The 22,403-nt window shown below is 45.6% G+C and overlaps 1 protein-coding gene and 1 long non-coding RNA gene across 2 annotated transcripts in view; one reads left to right on the forward strand and one right to left on the reverse strand.

Annotated features, from left to right (window-relative positions):
• Nucleotides 1–153: 153 nt before the first annotated feature.
• On the forward strand, nucleotides 154–2,456 carry LOC308624638. The gene is made up of 3 exons (XR_014016989.1): nucleotides 154–266; nucleotides 872–992; nucleotides 2,321–2,456. It is a non-coding gene; the product is annotated as an uncharacterized lncRNA (long non-coding RNA).
• Nucleotides 1,191–22,403, reverse strand: part of MEI1 (meiotic double-stranded break formation protein 1) — a gene marked incomplete at both ends in the record, with an annotated part of 68,757 nt that continues 47,544 nt past the window's right edge. Inside the window, 10 exons of the mRNA XM_081248088.1 lie at nucleotides 1,191–1,236; nucleotides 2,011–2,123; nucleotides 2,315–2,446; nucleotides 3,395–3,501; nucleotides 4,103–4,184; nucleotides 9,809–9,984; nucleotides 10,172–10,253; nucleotides 12,840–13,000; nucleotides 13,272–13,382; nucleotides 21,602–21,706. Coding sequence (XP_081104214.1) covers nucleotides 1,191–1,236; nucleotides 2,011–2,123; nucleotides 2,315–2,446; nucleotides 3,395–3,501; nucleotides 4,103–4,184; nucleotides 9,809–9,984; nucleotides 10,172–10,253; nucleotides 12,840–13,000; nucleotides 13,272–13,382; nucleotides 21,602–21,706 — 1,115 coding nt within the window. The remainder of the gene's footprint in view (nucleotides 1,237–2,010; nucleotides 2,124–2,314; nucleotides 2,447–3,394; nucleotides 3,502–4,102; nucleotides 4,185–9,808; nucleotides 9,985–10,171; nucleotides 10,254–12,839; nucleotides 13,001–13,271; nucleotides 13,383–21,601; nucleotides 21,707–22,403) is intronic.

Below are 22,403 nucleotides of genomic sequence, written 5' to 3' on the forward strand. Positions count from 1 at the left end.
CGGTGTGTGTCCATAGTAAAGGACGCGTCAGCAATAATGAGGCCCTGACCCCTGCCGGCCGGGCGGCCTCCCCAGCGCCCTCCCCGAAACTGTTTCGTTAGCTGAGTGTTTTGGGGTTTTTTTAATATTTATTTGGCTGCACCGGGTCTTAGCTGCGGCGCGCGGGATCTTTAGTTGCCTGTGAGAATCTACTTTCCTGACCAGGGATCAAACCCCGGCGCCCTGCATTGGGAGCGGGGAGTCTTAGACACTGGACCACCAGGGAGGTACCAGCTGAGTGTTTTTTAAACTGCAGTTGTCAAGATCAGTTTAGTGGGTCGTGGCTAACACTTTTTTAGGTAACGTGCAGTGCAGAGTTGGGGCATACCCAGCTCGCCCCTCGGATCCACCAAGTTCTAACCCAATTTCGTGGGGTCCTTCCCTGTCCTATCATTAGGACGGAGTTCAGCCCAGTTTTGCGTAGGGTCGGTCCAGCCAGACCCAAGGGCTAGCCAATTACAGGCACTGGGGCCCTGGCAGACAGGCGGGAAGGGAGTTAAAGGCCCTGGTGAGCTGAGCTCAGAACACGCGCGGGCAGTTGTGGAGGGCAGACATTGAAAGAACTGCACACGTGTGTGCACAAATACACGCTCTGAGGAGGGCCGGGAGAGAAAGGAACACAGGGGACCTACTTTAGCCAGGGAAGAGCTGAGCTGGGGCAGTTTCCCTCAGCTAAGAAGGCTGAGAAGGTTTTGTGCTCACCTTCCTTGCCTGGAAATTGTACCTCTCTCCACTTTCACCTGAGGTGAAGCAGCAGGTAAAGTACTTCCCAGAGCACTTGGACCACAGCAGCACCAAACACATGACCTTTCTCTGCCCCTTCTGCCCCAAGGATGGCCTAACTGATGTCTTCAACTGAGGTAACCAGCTGGTGTTAGCAGAACAAATCCCTCCCCCTCTCTCCCTGAGGAGGCCATCCATCCTGGCTGAGGAACCAGCTGGAGGGAGCCAAGGTAAGTGCGAAGTGAAATATTTTTGGAGAGCCCACACAGGCATGTGAGTGTATCACTATTTCCTGATTCTATTTTAACAATGGAGTAAATGGCTCCAGATGCACGGCTGCAGTTGTCATCCATTTCCCCCAAACCAGTGTGCCCTGACTTTGTCTTCTCCAGGTCTCAGTTCTGTTTCTGGGCCTTCAGGTCCTGAGATCAGTCTCTGATGTGGGCCAGGGATACAGCCGCTCCTCCCAGGCAGCTGGCAGCAAACATGAGAGGAGAACAGCAGAGAGGTGGGGCCAGCCATGGGAGAACCACACTTCCAGGGCCCAAAAAGGGAAAAACAGACAAGAGCAGAGGTGCACCTGAGAAGAGTGGGATGGATTCTAAAACTGGGACCTGAACACCTGGGCTAGGTAGTTGCTATACATCAGGGAACGTTCCATGGAAAGGGTTAGGAGGAGAGCCAGGGAGGCCACACACACACCTCCAGACCACAGTGTCTCTGGAGCACCACAACAACCCCTCAGAGGGCCAGTGAGCACTGCCCACAGCCCCAGGCTTTCTCAGGGACGTGCCAGTCACCCAGCACCCTCCCCCACCATGTTGTGCTTAGGGCAGCGTCTGTGCCAACCGGGCTTGGGCAACTTTCTCCAAAGCTCCTGGGGAAGGACTAGCTCCCTTCTGAGTTTGGTGATATGACTTTGGAGATGGTCATGTCTGGGGTCAAATCCTAATGCTATCACTGTGTGATTCTGGGCACGTCATTTAACCTCTCTGAGCTAAGTTACAACTGTGTTAACTCTCCTAGCTACTGTGAGGATTAGATACAGTGCATGTAACATGACTGGCCCTCGGTAGGAACTTAATAAACAGCAAGTCATTGTCATTGCTACCACTGTTAATTATTCTCACTGACCGCTGCTTGCCTTATAAGACAGTGCAACTCTCTGTCCTGAAGCATGACCCTATAGCTTCCCATTGCCTGGGTGACCCTGCCCAGGCCAAAGCTCCCAGTTGCAAGAAAGGATACATCATGTCCTGTAGGGGAGGCTGGGCCTTGGAGGCCCTGGGGGAAAGACCCTCCAAGGAGGCCTGCAGGGTCTGGGCCATGCTATGATCAGCCAGGAGGCCCATGCTCTGGACCTGGCGGGGAGAAGAGGGTAGGGAAGACAGGCTTTCTCAGTGCCCACTCCATAGAGGCCCTCTCTACCCTCCACCCCCTGTACTCCTGACCTCCCGTTGGCTGCTGTGGCTAGAGCTCCCCACCTCCACAGGGAAGATGGTACAGAGGGTCTGGCCTCACATTGGCTAAATAGCATCCCCTTTCCACCCACCTGCAGGAAGAAGCCACGCAGAGCCTGGAGGGTAGTGCTGGAGAGGGTAGAGAGGTCAGCCAAAGCTGCGCCTTGCAGAACGTGGCCCACCTCTTCACGAGAGAGGATGCTGCTGCTCCGGAACCGCACAAACTGGCCCAGGGAGAGAAGCCCCAAACATGTAGTGATTCGGCATCTCCTTCATTCACAGATATTTGCTGTGCCCTGTCAGGCTCAGCATTGGGCTGGAGGCATGGATCTGAAGCCCACAGAACTCTGCCTTCAAGAGCTCAGTGTTGGTAGGCAGGGGTGGGGTTGTGTCACAGGAGAGTGAGGTAATGAGGAGGATTGCAAGACTCTGAGAGTTTGTTCTGCTGACCCCTTCAGTCCCGCCACTCCTACCCTGACCCTCACACTAGACTACGTGTGGTTACCCAGACACACCACATTCTCATATACCTGCTGTTCTCACTTCAATACTGTACCTGCAATACTTTTCCTTCTCTTTGCCTATTAATCCTTCAAGCCTCAGCTAAAATGTTAACCTTCCCTGCTCAATGCTTTCATTTTATTAAAGAAATACAGGCATTAACTGGGTGCTTACTATATTCATACTCACTTCTCCCTCACAGCTCTGGCAGAAGCAATTACTCTTTTCTCTGGGTTCCTACACCAACCATTGATTTATTCATTGATCCACTTCACTATCATTCACAGGCTTGCTGCCTTGTTTATTCAGTGGGCACTTACCATTTTCTAGGCACTTAGCATTATCTTCTACTCTTCCATTAATAACATCATATTTTAACTATTAATTTCCTGGTCTATCTCCTTCTCTAGACAGAGGGGCCTTTAAGGCAGAACATTTGGCTCACTGACATCTTTGGTACCCAGCACAGGATCTGGCAGGTGGTGGGCAGGCCTGGTCAGTGTTTCATGAGTGAATGAGAAAGAATGTCTGGGTAGTCTGGGCAGAGGAGATGTGGGCATTCAGAGGAATTCTCTAGGCAGGCTTCTTGTAGGGTGAAGGCTCATCCAGCCCCTCTACCTTCTTGGAGGATGACATTCTTCAGACCACAGGACCATCCTTTCTGCACTTACCAGGGTCATGAGCCTCAAGATCTCAGCTCTGAGGAAGGAATTCTCTCCAGCATCCAGGAGGATAAATAGCAAAAACCGATTCCAGGGCTGGGAGGCCACATGGAGTGCTATGGGAAACACCAGTCAACCGTGTGTTGTTAATGCTGCTTTTCCAAAGGCCTTGGAACATTGCTAAAGAAAACTTTCTCCTATTGGCTCAAAAAAGGGTTGATCAGCAAAGGCAGGGCATCGGACAAGCTGACCCCAGGGCGTTTCTTTCTCCTGGGCTTCTATCCACCCATGCTGCCTGGCACAGGGAGACCACATATCCCACTATTGTGGGAGGCAGGCAACAGGAAGAGCTCTGCCACTTAAGAGCTATGTGACCTTGGTTGGGGCAAGTTGCTTAACCTCCCTGAACCTCAGCGTCCTCATCTGTATGATGGGCATGGCAGTGCCCTTGCAGTATTGTTAAAAGAATTAAACGAAATGAGTGTGAATCAGGGAGCTCCCTGGTGGCCTAGTGGTTAGGATTCTGGGCTTTCACTGCCATGGCCTGGGTTCAATCCCTGGTTGAGGAACTGAGATCCTGCAAGCCACATGGCTCGGCCAAAAAAAATGAGTGTGAATCACAGAACAGAGGATGGGAGTCTGGGGTGGGAGGGTGGCAGGTGCTGGCCCCGTCCAATCTCCCCCATGGGAACATCAGAGAATGGGGAGAGTTTCTACCGACGTCTGGACTCCGGGCATGCAGGTAGTCAAGCAAGGCCTCCAGGCAGCCGACACAAGCGTGGGACAACAGAGGGTCCTTCTGCAAGAAAACAACAAAAACAAAAACCCCAAAGAAGTTCGCGTCCGGTTTTGCTACCAGTGGATTTTGGTGCCAACCAAGAAAAAAACATTTGGTTTTCAAAACAATTTAGATTTCAGAATTTCAGATTTGGGATTGTGGCTCTGTAGATAATCAAGAAATGTTTGTTGGTTTCATCTCTCACCCACACACAAAGCACGGTGCTTATACTGATGATTTACCTACATTTGAGAGACTGTTTTGCTTCAAAAAAGGATGGGCCCTGGGCCCCATTAAAAGATTCACAGATTACAGATTCTGTAAGAGCCACACAGTTTATCTAAGCCAATGCATGTAAATCTTTTTGTAAAGCAGCAGAACCTTTCATCAAACAAAATTTTATGCTCTAATAAGCATAAGAAAAGAACTTAGGGTTAGGGAGATGCAAATTAAAACCACCTTGAGATACCACTACACACTCATCAACAGCTAAAACTGACTGACAGTACCAAGTGTTGGCAAGAATGTGAAGCAACTGGAACTCTCATGCACTCCTGATGGGAAGGAAAAATGGTACAGCCACTTTGGAAAACAGTCTGATGGCTTTTTTTTTTTTTTAATTAATTAATTAATTTATTTATTTGGCTGTGTTCGGTCATTGTTGCTGCACATGGGCTTTCGCCAGTTGCGGCGAGCAGGGGCCACTCCTCATTGTGGTGCACAGGCTTCTCATTGTGGTGGCTTCTCTTGTTATGGAGCACGGGCTCTAGGCGCACAGGCTTCAGTAGCTGTGGCACGCGGGCTCAATAGTTGTGGCTCACGGGCTCTAGAGCTCAGGCTCAGCAGCTGTGGTGACAGGCTCTGTTGCTCCGTGGCATGTGGTTCTTCCCGGACCAAGGATCGTGTCCCCTGTATTGGCAGGAGGATTCCCAACCACTGTGCCACCAGGGAAGTCCCAATCTGATGGTTTCTTATAAAGTTAAACATACACTTACCATATGTGGTAGGCAGAATTTTAAGATGGTCCAATGACCTTTGCTCCCAGATGTTACTCCTGTGATTAGGTTACATTACATGGCAAAAGGGAGATTGTTTGGGTGGGCCCAATCTAATTACACCAGTCCTTTAAAAGCAGAGTTTTCTCTGGCTGGTAGCAGAAGAAGAACCAGAGAGTCCAGAAGTGTGAGAGGGACTCAACATGCATTGCTGGTTTGAAGATGGAGGGGCTGTGTGAGAAAAAATGTGTGTAGCCTTAAAGAGCTGAAAGACCCACCCACCCCCAACAGGAGGATGAAGTGGATTCTTTCCCAGCTCTCCCAAATAAGCACCCAGCCTGACCAATACCTTGATTTCAGCTTTGTGAGACCCTACGCAAAGAACCTGGTCGAGCCCACCCAGACTTCTGACGTAGAGAATTGTCAGATAATAAAATGGGTGTTGTGTTAAGCCATTACATTTGTGATATGTAGTTACACAGCAATAGAAAACTAATATGTCATTTGACCCACCAATCCCACTCCTAGGCATTTATCTAAGAGAAATAAAAATGGATATTCACAAAGACTTGTACTTCAGTCTTTATTCATGATAGCCAAAAATCTTGAAGTCCCAAGTATCTATCGGTAGGTGAGTGGATCAACAAATTGTGGAATAGCCACATAAGGGCCTACTACTCACCAATAAAAAGAAATGAAGTACTGATAACACAACAATATAAATGAATCTCAAAAACATTAAGCTAAGTGAAAGAAGATAGACGCATAAGACCACATACTGTATGATTCTATTTATATGGAATTCTAGAAATGGTAAAACTGTAGTGCCAGAAAGCAGATCAGTGTTTGTCAAGGGTCAGGGATGGGGAGAAGGGACTGACTAAACAGGGGTCCAAGGGAACTTTTTGTGGTGATGGAAATCTATACCGGGATTGTGGTGGTGTTTACAAAACTGTATATGTTTGTCAAAACTCATCTAGTTGTACATTTAAAATCAGTGAATTTTATTGCATGTAAGTTATATCTCAATAAAACTGATTTTTTAAAATGTAAAAACTAACAACAACAACAAAAATCCTATGCTCTCCTCATGCTATTCTTTGGAAGGCAGCAACCTGGAGGTTAAGGTATGGGGCAGACGGGTTTGAAGCCTTGCTTGGTCACTTACCATCTGTGTGATCCTGGCCAAGGTTACTTGATTTTGCTAAGTGGGGATAAAAAGATTACTTGGGCTGTCGAGAGGGTAAGATGAGCAATGCATAAAGAGGGTTTAACCAGTGCTTGGCTCAGAGTTAACACTCAAAAAATGGTGACTATACTAAAGGGAAAAAAAAAAAAAGAAATCAGTTGGAAATTAATCCCAGGCAATGACTTGTTTATTTATGTATTTATACTATACAGGTAAATCATAGGATAAATATTCTTCCCACTGTTTAAGATTCTACTAAGATCCTATAATAAAATAATTCTGTTATATATATATTTTTTAAATGGTGAACATCTTAGTGAAACGTATAATAGGGGAAACACTCTCGGTCTTTAACAACCCCTAAGTCTCCTTCTCAGGATCCATAAGGTCTTTAAGACCTACAGTTTGAGGTGGTTGAGCTAATTCACTAACCTCATTTTACAGCTGAGAAAACTGAGGCCCAGAGAGAAAATACTTGACCTGAGGACACCTGGGTGGTGGGCGGTAGCTGGCAGGTCTAGAAACAAATCCTAGGCCTTGTGCCCTTTCTCCGTCTCCAATCTAAAATTAACTCTTAAAAAATAAATAAATAAAAAATAAAATTAACTCTTAACCAGTGGGCACTTCCACCCTTTTCCCAGGTACCCAAGATTAGCCAGTTCAAATGCAACCTCTCCTGTGGAGCCTTCCTTGATTCAAATAATAGGTCATTTTGCCATTAATTATAATTTCTTGTGTTTCCTACAATTTTTGAGTGCTTAAATGGCTGAAACGGCATCATATTCATTTCTGCGTCCTCATTCACTCACTCAACAAACATTACTGAATGCCAATTCTGTGGGAGGCTTTATGCTGGGTATTGAGTATAAAGGAATCATTTTCCCCCTCTCTATGTTTTGAATATTAAAACAGGAACTTCAGCCCTTTCAGAAACATTGGAGAGAAAGCATTTGCCCTTCCTCCCACCTCTAACTGGCTCCTCCTCACCCAACGAGAGACTTATCTAACAAGTGAGATGCTAGCTTCACACCTACTGAGCCATCAGGGCAGGACTAAGGTATTAAAGGTCATGCTCCCATGAACTCAGACTCTTAAGATCTTGGCCAGCTGGCTAAGTGTCCAACATGGACATTATGGAAATGCAAACACAATTTACCTGCCTATGGGCTCCTGGTCTGGCCCAAGGGAAGGAGGGTAGCTAAAAAATCCTTTTGGATAAGATATGATAAAGCAAGCATAGTAAAATGTTAATGGTAGAATGTACATGGTGGGTATATGAGTGTTCACTGTAAAATTCTTTCGTCTTTGCTGTATGTTTGAAAAATCTCAGACTAAAAAAAAGCCCGTTCTGACCTTAAGTCCCAGCTACATTCTACTATGGTGTTTATCAGCAATAAAGCTGATGCTTTGGTTCTCACTTGATTCGTGATTTCCCAACTGGATTTGAACCCACAAGGGGAAGGAGACACAAAGATTAACCAGACACAGTCCCTACCTTTGAGGAGCTCACAGCCTGGGGAAGATCGATATGAAAATGGGAACTCACAACAGAGAGAGATAAGTGATGGCACTTATATAGAGGTCTGATCCATGAAGAGCACAGAGCCTTTGAATAGATGTGCTGGCAGGACAAGACTCGGCATCCTCACAGCCCGCACAGGGCCCACTTCAGGAGCCTTCTCTACATCCTCACATTTCCCCACTTCCCCCAACCTGTGCACAGGCCCAGTTGGGATCAATCCTTGAACGTAATCTCCCACCATCAAGAGCCATATCAAATATGTCTGTCATTATCTGGGCGGCCAGCGGAGACCACTCAAATCAAGGCCCCGCCCCTCCACCGAGGAAGTCTCTGCAACTCCTCTCACTCATTTGCTGGCTGCCCCCACCTCCCTCTTCTTGCCCATGATGCCTTGCCATCAGACCAGACCACGTGGATCTGTGACCGTCGGTCTTGGGCAAGCTTTAAGGAGCAGGAAAAGAGAGTTCAAGTCTAACTAAAACAGCATAAACGTCTGAGGCCTTGGTCACCCTACAGTGACCAGCTCATATTTGAAAATAGCAGACAATAAGCTCCTTGAAAGAGAAGAAAGTCTCAGGGAATCATGGGTGGGAATGGGCCAGAGGGCCAAGGACAGGGAATGAGTCCATATCAGAGAACGAAATTGTGCTGCCATCAAGATCAATCCCATCTCTGATGCCCCCTACCCTCGGGGACCTAGGACAAGTCACTTGATATTTCCAGCCCAGCTCAAGCACCTCCCCCAGAAAGCCTTCTCTGACAGCCAGCCTCACAGTCACCCTACACCAGCCTGTAATGTACGTCCTGTGCCCCCACTGTGCAGTGCTTCCCTTCAACCCAGCACTGCCCACTCTGTGTTAGCACCTCATCCACATGCACCATCCACCACCCCCTGAAACTGTTAACTTCTCAAAGGCGGGAATCTGATCGATCTCCATGCCCCCATCACCCTTCACAGTATGTGACTGCTGGATAAACAATGATCTCCACGAATCCTCTAAGCTGTAAAACACAAGCTACTCTGAGGTGGACATCTACTGTTTTTGCTTGTCCAGGATCCATTCTTCCTTCTTCTAAGGACAGTTTTCTCTTGCAGAACCATTCCTCTCTTATGTTTAGTCCATGTGAGTTAGGGAGAGCTGACCATATGCCCCAGCCTCCAAGAGAGGACACTCACCGAAGCCCGGTCAATCACAGCATCCCATGTTTTGGGCATAGTGACTGCCACATTACCAAGCCAGGCTAATGAGACTCAATTCTGGAGACTACTAGGAAAGAGAAACTTTCTTTCTGCTGGAAGGACATAAGCCAGGAGCTGCTGCTGGTCATCCTACCATCCCATGAGAATAAAGCTGACAGAGAAATGTGGAGCCAAGAGATGGAGACAGAGTTCTGATGACACTGTCTGAGCCTCTGGGATCCCAGCTGTGCCTGAAGCCAGTTTTGACCCCTGGACTTCTCAGTTATGAGACAATCTGAGTTTCATTTCTGTCACTGTAACTTTAAAACCAGTCAAACCGGGGCTTCCCTGGTGGCGCAGTGGTTGAGAATCTGCCTGCTAATGCAGGGGACACGGGTTCGAGCCCTGGTCTGGGAGGATCCCACATGCCACGGAGCAACTAGGCCCGTGAGCCACGACTACTGAGCCTGCGCGTCTGGAGCCTGTGCTCCGCAACAAGAGGCCGCGATAGTGAGAGGCCCGCGCACCGCGATGAAGAGTGGCCCCCGCTTGCCACAACTAGAGAAAGCCCTCACACAGAAATGAAGACGCAACACAGCAAAAATAAATTAAAAAAAAAAAAAAAAAAAAAAAAACCAGTCAAACCTCTCTCTAGGCTTAGTGGGAATACCAGGATCTTGACAGGCAGCCACCCCTTCCTGCTGTCATCCTGGGAGAAGCAGGCTCCACTGCCAGGGTCCCACTCCACAAAGGCCTTACCTGAACCAGGAGGTTCTGCAGTCCGATGACCAGGGACAGCACTTGTGATGTTCCCAGTGGAGCCAGGACAGTGTCCTCAGGGGCTGGAGGTGGCTGGGCCCCTGAGGGCAGCAGAGCAATCAGGGCAGAGGAGAAGCTTTGTTGCAGGGCTGTCCGCAGGAAGCGTAAGATGGCAGCTGAAAGTAGAAAACTCCTTACACCCAGTTCTTGCTTCATTCCCCACCTCCCCACCAGCGCTGTCACAGGGGGAAGACCACGGGGATAATAAAGGGGTGACCGTGGACTGGTCTGGGTGGGGTGGTCTCATCTCAGAATCTAGGGGAAAGGTTTTTCGTCTCCTGCTAGAGGCCCTTGGTCCCACACCTGAGAGCAGCGCAGCCTTTTTCTTCGGAAAGCTGAGGGCCTTCAATACTTGGTCCAGTTCCACAGACAGTGTCTGATGAACCTGGCAGGGCAGAGGGTAAAGGGATAACCCCCACATTCTGGGAGCTTGGGCAGAAAACCACCTGCTACAATATCTCTTTTACCCCCCCTACACATACCCGCTACATCCAGAAGGACAGAGGAGGCCACACAGAGTCTTGTGAGCCACACCGATCCTGGATTCAGGAGCTTGAGGAGGAAAATCAAGCCCAGACCTGGAGAACCCTGCTTCTCCCAAGTTTCCCCCATCCTCAGAGAGCTCCTGCACCAGGGAGTCTTTCCCAGCCTTAGCTGTGGGTCAGTCTCCTCTTCAGCCCACCAACCACCTAACTCAGATCTGGAGTCCAATGGCCTGGAATCAAAATCCTGGCTCTGCCACTTGCCAGCTGTATGGCCGTAGGCAAGTCACCGCACTGCACCTCTCTCAGCCTGCCTTACTTCCTTCACCTATGAAAAGGGAACAGTGCCACCTGCTTTCACTCTCTCCAGAGCTATCGTGAAGAACAGCTGAGGACCAGCATTGTGAATGTGCTCCTTAATGTCAAAGCAATGACCATACTGAGGGGTTAGTTTGGGTGACAGGTTCAAAGCTGTGAGTCTGCTCTGCTCTCCTTACCCAGAACATGAGCTGCCTGAAGGCAGCTTTTCCTCTACTTGGATCTACAAGTGCTTGGCACAAAGCAATTCCTCAAAAATGCTTGTTAGGGCTTCCCTTGTGGCGCAGTGGTTAAGACTCCGCCTATCAATGCAGGGGACACGAGTTTGAGCCCTGGTATGGGAAGATCCCACATGCCACGGAGCAACTAAGCCCGTGCACCACAACTACTGAGCCTGCACTCCAGAGCCTGTGAGCCACAACTACTGAAGCCCGCGCGCCTAGAGCCTGTGCTCCACAACGAGAGAAGCCACCGCAACGAAGAGTAGCCCACGCTCTCTGCAACTAGAGAAAGCCCACGCACAGCAACGAAGACCCAACACAGCCAAAAAAAAAAAAAATGCTTGTTAGCTGGTGGAATTGGCAGGTTCCAGGCAGAAGAACCAACTTGTATAAAGGTATGGAGATGCCATACTAATCTAAGATGTAAACAGAGGAAGCTGTGTGTGGAGGTTATATGGGAACTCTGTGCTATCTGCTCAATTTTTTTTGTAAATCTAAAACTGTCCTAAAAATGACAGCTATTAAAAATCAACCAAAAACAAACAAAAAAAGTACTGAGATGTGAAAGAGCACAGTTGACTGGGAGAAGAGCAAACACTTGGTCAGAAGACAGGAAAGGAGGGTAGAATGGCAGAAAGTAAGGCTGCAGAGGGGCCTGGTAGGAAGGGTCTCAGCAGCCATGAGGAGAACAAAAAGGCTGCTGAAGGACAGTGAGCAGAGGGTAAGTGTGGACAGACCGGGGCCACAGGGATAGGAGAGGTGGAGCAAGGGAGAGGCTGGGGGCCAGAAGGTTGTGAATAGGCCATATTGATGGTGAGGATGAATGATCAGGCCTGAACTAGGGCAGAGGGGAGGACTTAGAGTAGAGGTAGTTACGTAATTGGCTAGTTATGAGCTGAGGGCCAGGGCAGAACCAACAACAGGGTGCAGGCTTCCATCCAGGCAGGTGACTGCAGGGGTAGGGGTGGGCCCAATAGCCACACATAGAAAAGTAGGAGAGGTTCCTGTCCCAAATCAACCCCACTGGCAACTACCTGAGGATCTGCTATAGCGTAGATGTGCCACAGCTTACTGAAACCCTAGAGGCCAAACATGAAAACTCACTTCACTTCTACACAAATGAGTGTGTGCCTGGCATTAGACTGGCACAGAGCTGGACACAGTGTGAGGATACCTCAAAGGCTAGGAGATGGTTTCTGTCCACTAGGGGCAGCCAGTCTTAGGGAGGAAACACCTGAATGTGAAGCAGCCCACAGAGAAGCTCATGCAGGGCACTAGGATGACAAGGTCATACAAGAGGGAGGGACTGAGAGGAAACGGGGTGCTCTGTGGATATGTCCATGGCTCTCCTGTTCCCTGCATCACCTTCTCAAACGGTCACATGACTGGTTACATAGTATGGCACTCACAGCTTGCCACCCACAACTTCAAGGTCACAGGCTGGATTCTGCCTTCTTGTCCAGTTTGACAGTCCATTCCCTACACTCCAGCCATGCAGTACCTCACCACTCTTCAAATATATATACCAAGTCTTAAATCTGTGCAGCTTCAGGCCTGTGCTCATATCATTCTCTTGGCCGGGAGCACCCTTCCCCAACTATTTTAGCCTGGTACAGTTTTGCTTACCTGTCAGGGCTTTGCTTAAAGATTAGAACACAAATTCCCCAAGTCTGGGGTATATACTGTATTCATTTTTTATTCCTCTGTGCCTAGAATACAGCCTGGCATGCAGGTGACCCACGTGTGCTAAATAGATTAATGTAAACCAACTTGACAACAGCCTTGAATGTTTTTTCCCTGTTTTGTAGGCAAGGAAACTGAAGCTCAGAGAGTTAAATACCTTGCCAAGGTTACACAACTAATAAGCCACAGATCTGGGATCAGAACTCAAGATCTTGTCACTCCTTGAGTGCCACCCGTGCCCCAAAGCAACAGGGGTTAGAAACTAACCTGCAGATTGCCATCGTGCTGCTGGGCAGAGAAGGAGGCAGTGAGGAGCCAGGCGGAGGAGAGGAGCTGGGTCCTGGGAGAGCCCTCCTCAGCCCAGGTGAGGGCCAGTATCTTCTCTAGAAGCTCTATCAGGGCCGTGCTGCTCAAGAGCACTGCAGCAGCTGTAGAGGGTTGGGCAGGGCAGGCGGTGTTTAGTTAGCACCTGATGGGTTCTTCACACACACATGGTGAATGAACAAAAGGATCAGCTTAAGACTCTAAGTTTCATTTTGGAACCACAGGTTACTGGAACCAGAAAGGACCTTAAGACCATCCGATCCAGCCACACACACCCTTTTTAATTTTTTTTAGATGGAAAAACTGAGGGCAGCAAGGGCCATAGACACTGCCCAGCACCCTTCCTCTTCACTATGCCAGCCCGGGCCCCAGCACCTCTTTTCTGACTGCCCAGCGTGGTCTGATGAAGGCTCCAATACAGGAAGTTGAAGGAGGGCTGCAGGATGTCCGTGTCAGTGGGACTGCATTTCCCACACAGCTTGCTCACTGCAAGAGATGAGAGTGCCCTGGAGCCCCAGTGCTCAGCACTCCATGGCTTTAGCACACACCAGCACTCACACTTCTTACAGCTAGTGGCCCTCAACTGGCTAATTTCAGATGTCAGTCTTGGGGACCAAGCACAAACTAAGCACCCCTGATATTAGGGCCAATGGAAATAAACAGTGACAAACCTGAAGATATGTTCACACCCTCTATCTGAACAAACATCAGGCAAGCAGCCCACAGCTGCACATTAGAACAGACTGCACAAGTGTAGGTGGTCAAAAGGCATCCTATGACAGCGCTCATTCCAGCACAGACTCCAGGTTGGAAAGTCTGCAGAGGACACATGGGCCAACCTGCCACCATCAGCAGAAAGAAGATCCAGTCTCTGAATTCGTCCAGCAACAGGGCACTCACCACCTTCACAGGGGAGCTCTGTAACCTGTCAACGTGCAGTTCCCTAAACTTGCTGTATTCTCTCTCTCACATCACCTCCATCTGGCTTACTCCTTTCCTCCTATTCAGCAATCAAGATTCAGCTCAAAGTTCACCTCCCTCATAAAGCCTTAATCTCTCACGGCAAGATTAAACGCCTCTTCATGCTCTGCCAGCCCTCAGTGAGCAGTTACTACACTGTAGAGTAGACATCTACAGAGCACATCCCTTTCCTCTTGGGAATTACCACTCCTTGCTCCCCTGCCCCCCATCATCCTAGATATGAAACCTACCTAAGACTCCATTCCCTTTTTTTTTTAATTCAAACAGAAAGTCACAAAAATTATAATCATGCTCATCAGTTCACTCAGTCCCATGTAATTAATTTTTTTTCATCTTGGTCTTTTGTTACCACTTTTATGAATTCATCAGTTTTCCACTAGAGTTCTGAAAATGCTTATTCATTCAGTTCAGCAGTATAGTCAGTTACCAGAAACCCGTACTTGTCAGAGTCTTTTCCATGAATTCCTTGAAGATGAAACCCTTTTATAGGAACATTTTTGCAGAAGCATCAGAGTACACCCAGAACTGTCGTAAATGACAGAAGACTTAAAAATGACCATGGTTAAAGATTTGATGAAAGTTCATAATAATGCAATTGACAAGGAAATTTAGTTATTTCGGAGATATACTTTTTTTTTTTGCAGTACACGGGCTTCTCACTGTTGTGGCCTCTCCCGTTGCGGAGCACAGGCTCCGGACGCGCAGGCTCAGCGGCCATGGGTCATGGGCCCAGCCACTCCGCGGCATGTGGGATCTTCCCGGACTGGGGCACGAACCCGCGTCCCCTGCATCGGCAAGGGGACCCTCAACCACTGTGCCACCAGGGAAGCCCTGAGATATACATTATAAAATAATAACTAGAATTATGACTTATTATACCAGAACACATAAGATTTTTAGGAATTTCATGTAATGTCTGAAACATTTATATTAACATATTTCCACACAAACAACCCAAAGAAAGTTTAGTATTAGTTTTTCTTTTTTTTAATTTTTTAATTTAATTTTTTTATACAGCAGGTTCTTATTGGTCATCAATTTTATACACATCAGTGTATACATGTCAATTCCAATCGCCCAATTCATCACACCACCATTCCCACCCCTCCGCGGCTTTCCCCCCTTGGTGTCCATATGTTTGTTCTCTACATCTGTGTCTCAACTTCTGCCCTGTAAACCAGTTCATCTGTACCATTTTTCTAGGTTCCACATACAAGCGTTAATATACGATATTTGTTTTCCTCTTTCTGACTTACTTCACTCTGTATGACAGTCTCTAGATCCATCCATGTCTCAACAAATGACCCAATTTCGTTCCATTTTATGGCTAAGTAATATTCCATTGTATATATGTACCACATCTTCTTTATCCATTCGTCTGTTGATGGGCATTTAGGGTGCTTCCATGACCTGGCTATTGTAAATACTACTGCAATGAACATTGGGGTGCATGTGTCTTTTTGAATTATGGTTTTCTCTGGGTATATGCCCAGTAGTGGGATTGCTGGATCATATGGTAGTTCTATTTTTAGTTTTTTAAGGAACCTCCATACTGTTCTCCACAGTGGCTTTATCAATTTACATTCCCACCAACAGTGCAAGAGGGTTCCCTTTTCTCCACACCCTCTCCAGCATCTGTTGTTTGTAGACTTTCTGATGATGCCCATTCTAACTGGTGTGAGGTGATACCTCATTGTAGTTTTGATTTGCATTTCTCTAATAATTAGTGATGTTGAGCAGCTTTTCATGTGCCTCTTGGCCATCTGTAGGTCTTCTCTGGAGAAATGTCTATTTAGGTCTTTGGCCCATTTTTGGATTGGGCTGTTTGTTTCTTTAATATTGAGCTGCATGAGCTGTTTATATATTCTGGAGATTAATCCTTTGTCTGTTGATTCACTTCCAAATATTTTCTCCCATTCTGAGGGTTGTCTTTTCGTCTTGTTTATGGTTTCCTTTGCTGTGCAAAAGCTTTGAAGTTTCATTAGGTCCCATTTGCTTATTTTTGTTTTTATTTCCATTGCTGTAGGAGGTGGATCAAAAAAGATCTTGCTGTGATTTATGTCAAAGAGTGTTCTTCCTATGTTTTCCTCTAAGAGTTTCATAGTGTCCGGTCTTACCTTAGGTCTCGAATCCATTTTGAGTTTATTTTTGTGTATGGTGTTAGGGAGTGTTCTAATTTCATTCTTTTACATGTAGCTGTCCAGTTTTCCTAGCACCACCTACTGAAGAGACTGTCTTCTCTCCATTGTATATCCTTGCCTCTTTTGTCATAGATTAGTTGACCATAGGTGCGTGGGTTTATCTCTGGAGTTTCTATCTTGTTCCATTGATCTGTTTCTGTTTTTGTGCCAGTACCATATTGTCTTGATTACTGTAGCTTTTTAGTATAGTCTGAAGTCAGGGAGTCTGATTCCTCCAGCTCCATTTTTTTCCCTCAAGACTGCTTTGGCTATTCAGTGTCTTTTGTGTCTCCATACAAATTTTAAGATTTTTTCTTCTAGTTCTGTAAAAAATGCCATTAGTAATTTGATAGGGATTGCATTGAATCTGTAGATTGCTTTGGGTAGTATAGTCATTTTCACAATATTGATTCTTCCAATCCAAGAACATGGTGTATCTCTCCATCTGTTGGTATCATCTTTAATTTCTTTCATCAGTGTCATAGTTTTCTGCATACAGGTCTTTTGTCTCCCTAGGTAGGTTTATTCCTAGGTATTTTATTCTTTTTGTTGCAATGGTAAATGGGAGTGTTTCCTTAATTTCTCTTTCAGATTTTTCATCATTAGTGTATAGGAATGCAAGAGATTTCTGTGCATTAATTTTGTATCCTGCAACTTTACCAAATTCATTGATTAGCTCTAGTAGTTTTCTGGTGGCATTTTTAGGATTCTCTATGTATAGTATCATGTCATCTGCAAACAGCGACAGTTTTACTTCTTCTTTTCCAATTTGTATTCCTTTTATTTCTTTTTCTTCTCTGATTGCTGTGGCTAGGACTTCCAAAACTATGTTGAATAATAGTGGTGAGAGTGGACATCCTTGTTTTCTTCCTGATCTTAGAGGAAATGCTTTCAGTTTTTCACCATTGAGACTGATGTTTGCTGTGGGTTTGTCGTATATGGCCTTTATTATGTTGAGGTAGGTTCCCTCTATGCCCACTTTCTGGAGAGTTTTTTCATAAATGGTGTTGAATTTTGTCAAAAGCTTTTTCTGCATCTATTGAGATGATCATATGGTTTTTATTCTTCAATTTGTGAATATGGTGTATCACATTGATTGATTTGCGTATACTGAAGAATCCTTGCATCCCTGGGATAAATCCCACTTGATCATGGTTTATGATCCTTTTAATGTGTTGTTGGATTCTGTTTGCTAGTATTTTGTTGAGGATTTTTGCATCTATATTCATCAGTGATGTTGGTCTGTAATTTTCTTTTTTTGTAGTATCTTTGTCTGGTTTTGGTATCAGGGTGATGGTGGCCTCATAGAATGAGTTTGGGAGTGTTCCTTCCTCTGCAATTGTTTGGAAGAGTTTGAGAAGGATGGGTGTTAGCTCTTCTCTAAATGTTTGATAGAATTCACCTGTGAAGCCATCTGGTCCTGGACTTTTGTTTGATGGAAGATTTTTAATCACAGTTTCAATTTCATTACTTGTGATTGGTCTGTTCATATTTTCTATTTCTTCCTGGTTCAGTCTTGCAAGGTTATACCTTTCTGAGAATTTGTCCAATTCTTCCAGGTTGTCCATTTTATTGGCATAGAGTTGCTTGTAGTAGTCTCTTAGGATGCTTTGTATCCTGCGGTGTCTGTTGTAACTTCTCCTTTTTCATTTCTAATTTTATTGATTTGAGTCTTCTCCCTCTTTTTCTTGATGAGTCTGGCTAATGGTTTATCAATTTTGTTTATCTTCTCAAAGAACCAGCTTTTAGTTTTATTGATCTTTGCTATTGTTCTCTTTGTTTCTATTTCATTTATTTCTGCTCTGATCTTTATGATTTCTTTCCTTCTGCTAACTTTGGGTTTTGTTTGTTCTTCTTTCGCTATAAACTTCCCTCTTAGAACTGCTTTTGCTGCATCCCATAGGTTTTGGATTGTAGTGTTTTCACTGTCATTTGTCTCTAGGTATTTTTTGATTTCCTCTTTGATATCTTCAGTGATCTCTTCGTTATTTAGTAACTTATTGTCTAGCCTCCACGTGTTTGTGTTTTTTACGTTTTTTTCCCTGTAATTGATTTCTAATCTCATAGCCTTGTGGTCAGAAAAGATGCTTGATATGATTTCACTTTGCTTAAATTTACTGAGGCTTGATTTGTGACCCAAGGTGTGATCTATCCTGGAGAGTGTTCCATGTGCACTTGAGAAGAAAGTGTAATCTGCTGTTTTGGGATGGAATGCCCTATAAATATCAATTAAATCTATCTGGTCTATTGTGTCATTTAAAGCTTCTGTTTCCTTATTTATTTTCATTTTGGATGATCCGTCCATTGGTGTGAGGTGTTAAAGTCCCCCACTATTATTGTGTTACGGTTAATTTCCTCTTTTATAGCTGTTAGTAGTTGTCCTATGTATTGAAGTGCTCCTATGTTGGGTGCATATATAATTGTTATATCTTCTTCTTAGATTGATCCCTTGATCATTAGTAGTGTCCTTCCTTGTCTCTTGTAACATTCTTTATTTTAAAGTCTATTTTATCTGATATGAGTATTGCTACTCCAGCTTTCTTTTGATTTCCATTTGCATGGAATATCTTTTTCCATCCCCTCACTTTCAGTCTGTATGTGTCCCTAGGTCTGAAGTGGGTCTCTTGTAGACAGCATATATATGGGTCTGGTTTTTGTATCCATTCAGCAAGCCTGTGTCTTTTGGTTGGAGTATTTAATCCATTAATGTTTAAGGTAATTATCAATATGTATGTTCCTATGACTATTTTCTTAATTGTTTTGGGTTTGTTTTTGTAGGTCCTTTTCTTCTCTTGTGTTTCCCAGTTAGAGAAGTTCCTTTAGCATTTGTTGTAGAGCTGGTTGGGTGGTGCTGAATTCTCTTAGCTTTTGCTTGTCTGTAAAGCTTTTGATTTATCCATCAAATCTGAATGAGATCCTTGCTGGGTAGAGTAATCTTGTTTTTAGGTTCTTCCCTTTCATCACTTTATTAAGTATATCATGCCACTCCCTTCTGGCTTGTAGAGTTTCTGCTGAGAAATCAGCTGTTAACCTTATGGGAGTTCCCTTGTATGTTATTTGTTGTTTTTCCCTTGCTGCTTTCAGTAAGTTTTCTTTGTCTTTAATTTTTGCCAATTTGATTACTATTGTTTCTTGGCGTGTTTCTCCTTGGGTTTATGCTGTATGGGACTCTCTGTGCTTCCTGGACTTGGGTGGCTATTTCCTCTCCCATGTTAGGGAAGTTTTTGACTATAATCTCTTCAAATATTTTCTCAGGTCCTTCCTCTCTCTCTTCTCCTTCTGGGACCCCTATAATGCGAATGTTGTTGCATTTAATGTTGTCCCAGAGGTCTCTTAGGCTGTCTTCATTTCTTTTCATTCTTTTTTCTTTATTCTGTTCCCTGGCAGTGAATTCCACCATTCTGTTTTCCAGGTCACTTATCCGTTCTTCTGCCTCAGTTATTCTGCTATTGATTCCTTCTAGTGTAGTTTTCATTTCAGTTATTGTATTGTTCATCTCTGTTTGTTCGTTCTTTAATTCTTCTAGGTCTTTGTTAAACATTTCTTGCATCTTTTTGACCTCTGCCTCCATTCTTTTTCTGAGGTCCTGGATCATCTTCACTATCATTATTCTGAATTCTTTTCCTGGAAGGGTGCCTATCTCCACTTCATTTAGTTGTTTATCTGGGGTTTTATCTTGTTCCTTCATCTGGTACATAGCCCTCGGCCTTATCATCTTGTCTATCTTTCTGTGAATGTTTTTGATCCACAGGCTGCATGACTGTAGTTCTTCTTGCTTCTGCTGTCTTCCCCACCATTCACTTTTTTGGCAGCCACAGCACACTTGACTTTACTTGGCTTGTGGTCAACCAGACAAGCAGGCCCCCCAACCATACCCTCACCCGTGAACTACAGTCCTCTACCCTCAATGCTCTCAAATAAAAGTACTCAAGGGTTATACGTAAATGTATATTCATTTCATGTGTATGTTTCAGCGTGTTATTTCTCCCTGTTAGAGGCCCTTTCTATTTATTTATTTGGCCACACTGTATGGCTTGTGGGATCTTAGTTCCCCAACCAGGGATCAAACCCATGCCCCCTGCAATGGAAGTGCAGAGCCCTAACCACTGGACAACCAGGGAATTCCCTAGAGGCCCTCTTTCTTTTTTAGTAGATTACTGCTTTTTTTTTTAAACATCTTTACTGGAGTATAATTCTTTACAATGGTGTGTTAGTTTCTGCTTTATAACAAAGTGAATCAGCTATACATATACATATATCCCCATATCTCCTCCCTCTTGCATCTTCCTCCCACCCTCCCTATCCCACCCCTCTAGGTGGTCACAAAGCACCCAGCTGATCTCCCTGTGCTATGAGGCTGCTTCCTACTAGCTATCTATTTTACATTTGGTAATGTATATATGTCCATGCCACTCTCTCACTTCGTCCCAGCTTACCCTTCCCCCTCCCTGTGTCCTCAAGTCCATTCCCTAGAGGCCCTTTTGATGGCTGTTTTTGTCACACACAGACCTCCCTCCCAGCTGAGCATCACCCTTAACCTGATAAGATAGGCAGGCGATGACTAGCTCCAGGTCAGGCCTGGAGGCTCTTTTTGAGCTGGACACTGATCTTCTCATGAGGAGCCTTGGACTCCAGGCAGGGAAAAAAACCATCCTCACCTGTGGCCAGAGGACCTGACAGTCCACAGGTCCTGAAGACACACCATTTCTCCTATTAATTTCAACCTTGCCTCAACAAATCTTCCTGAGGGTACTGCCTATGAACTAGTGACCGCATTAATGAGCAATAAAAGGTCCTGAGAGGTTTGAAGTATGGGTAGAAAAGAGGCCTAGAGAACTGTGACTGGATCATCAGATCCTGAGTCAGCTGTGCGGTGAAGTGGAAAACTGAGCTTGTGCCAGGAAGAATGAAGATACATGGATTGTACCCAATGAAGGCCTACTCTGTGCCAAGCATCCTGTGGCATTCTACATCTACGGTTATTTTTGTATCAACCCTGAATCAGGTATGCACTATTATTTTACCTATGAGGAACCAAAGGCCCATAGAGGCTAGGTGACTGCCCAAGGTTGCATAATTAGTGACTAAGCTGAGAACAAACCTAGGCATTCCTGATTCTGGAGCTTGTCACAGTGATTTTTTTTTTTTTCCCAAACATTCCCAGAGAATGAGCAGAGAAAGATCTGTAAGGTCCTTTATCAAGAAGCCCACAGGAGATCAACCAATCAAGGAACTGTGCACGAGCTGATTGCATACCCTGCAACCCTCCTCCCTCACCTTGCCTTTAAAAATGCTTTGCTGAAACCCTTCGGGGAGTTCAGGGTCTGGGGGCATGAGTCCCCGTTCTCCTTGCACGGCCCTGTAATAAACCTCTCTCCTCCAAAAAGAAAAAAAACAACAAGCCCACAGGAGTAGACTGACCCACTAGCTTCTTCCAAAAAGATGAAAGGGTGGAAGAAAGGAACAAGGCCAGCACCACTGAGAGCACACCCACAGCACGCCAAGCCCCAGGCCCTCAGGCACTGTCCCAAGCAGCCAGAGCACCTTGGTGAAGGAGCTTCATGGCCATGCTGTCCAGTTCTTGCTCTGACTCGTTCCTCAGCTGCACTAAGGAGAGGAGGCTCAGCAGCAAAGGCAGGTTCCCCGAGGCTGTGAGAAACAAGGAGAGCTGGTCAGGGGGATTGACCATCAGATCAGCCTAAGGTCAGACAGGCACCCATGACCCACCAGCAGTAAATAGTTTGTTTGGATTTACCCCTATTTCCTGTCTTTTTCCTTCTTCATCTAGAAGAGGGGAAACTGACGTACTGAGTGCCAGCTCTGGGTTGGGTACCAGGAATTCATTATTTCACTTAATCATCCTAAAAATCATGTGAAGTAGGGATTGTTATTCCTATTTTGCAGTTAAGAAAACTGAGGCCCAGAGAGGCTGAGTGACATCTCCAAGGCCCCACAGCGGCAGGGCCAGGGCCAGGACTTGAACCCAAATCTCAATCCAGTGCTCAGAGTCATTCCACTATGTGCTTCCAAGAAATCTCATGGCTCTTAAACACTATTATTAGTCAGTTGTGGCTTGTCCTTCCCTGAAAAAGAAAGACTCAGCTCTTCTAGATACCCTTAAACATACCTCCAAACCGCTGTCCTCAATCAGAACTGAACCAAGTGAGTCACAGCTCTCTAGCTACTTCCTCTTAATTGCTTTGAAATTTAAAAATTCAACTTTCTAAGCGTAAACAGACCAATCCCAGTCTTTCAGTGTCTTCATACTGTACCAAATATCAAGCTTCCTTGACTCCAGGGAGTCCCATTCCAGATTTAGAAACCATCCTTTTGGATCTCACCAGGA

The sequence above is a fragment of the Mesoplodon bidens genome (genome assembly GCF_964165515.1).
Source record: "Mesoplodon bidens genome assembly, chromosome: 11".
NCBI lineage: Eukaryota > Metazoa > Chordata > Mammalia > Artiodactyla > Ziphiidae > Mesoplodon > Mesoplodon bidens.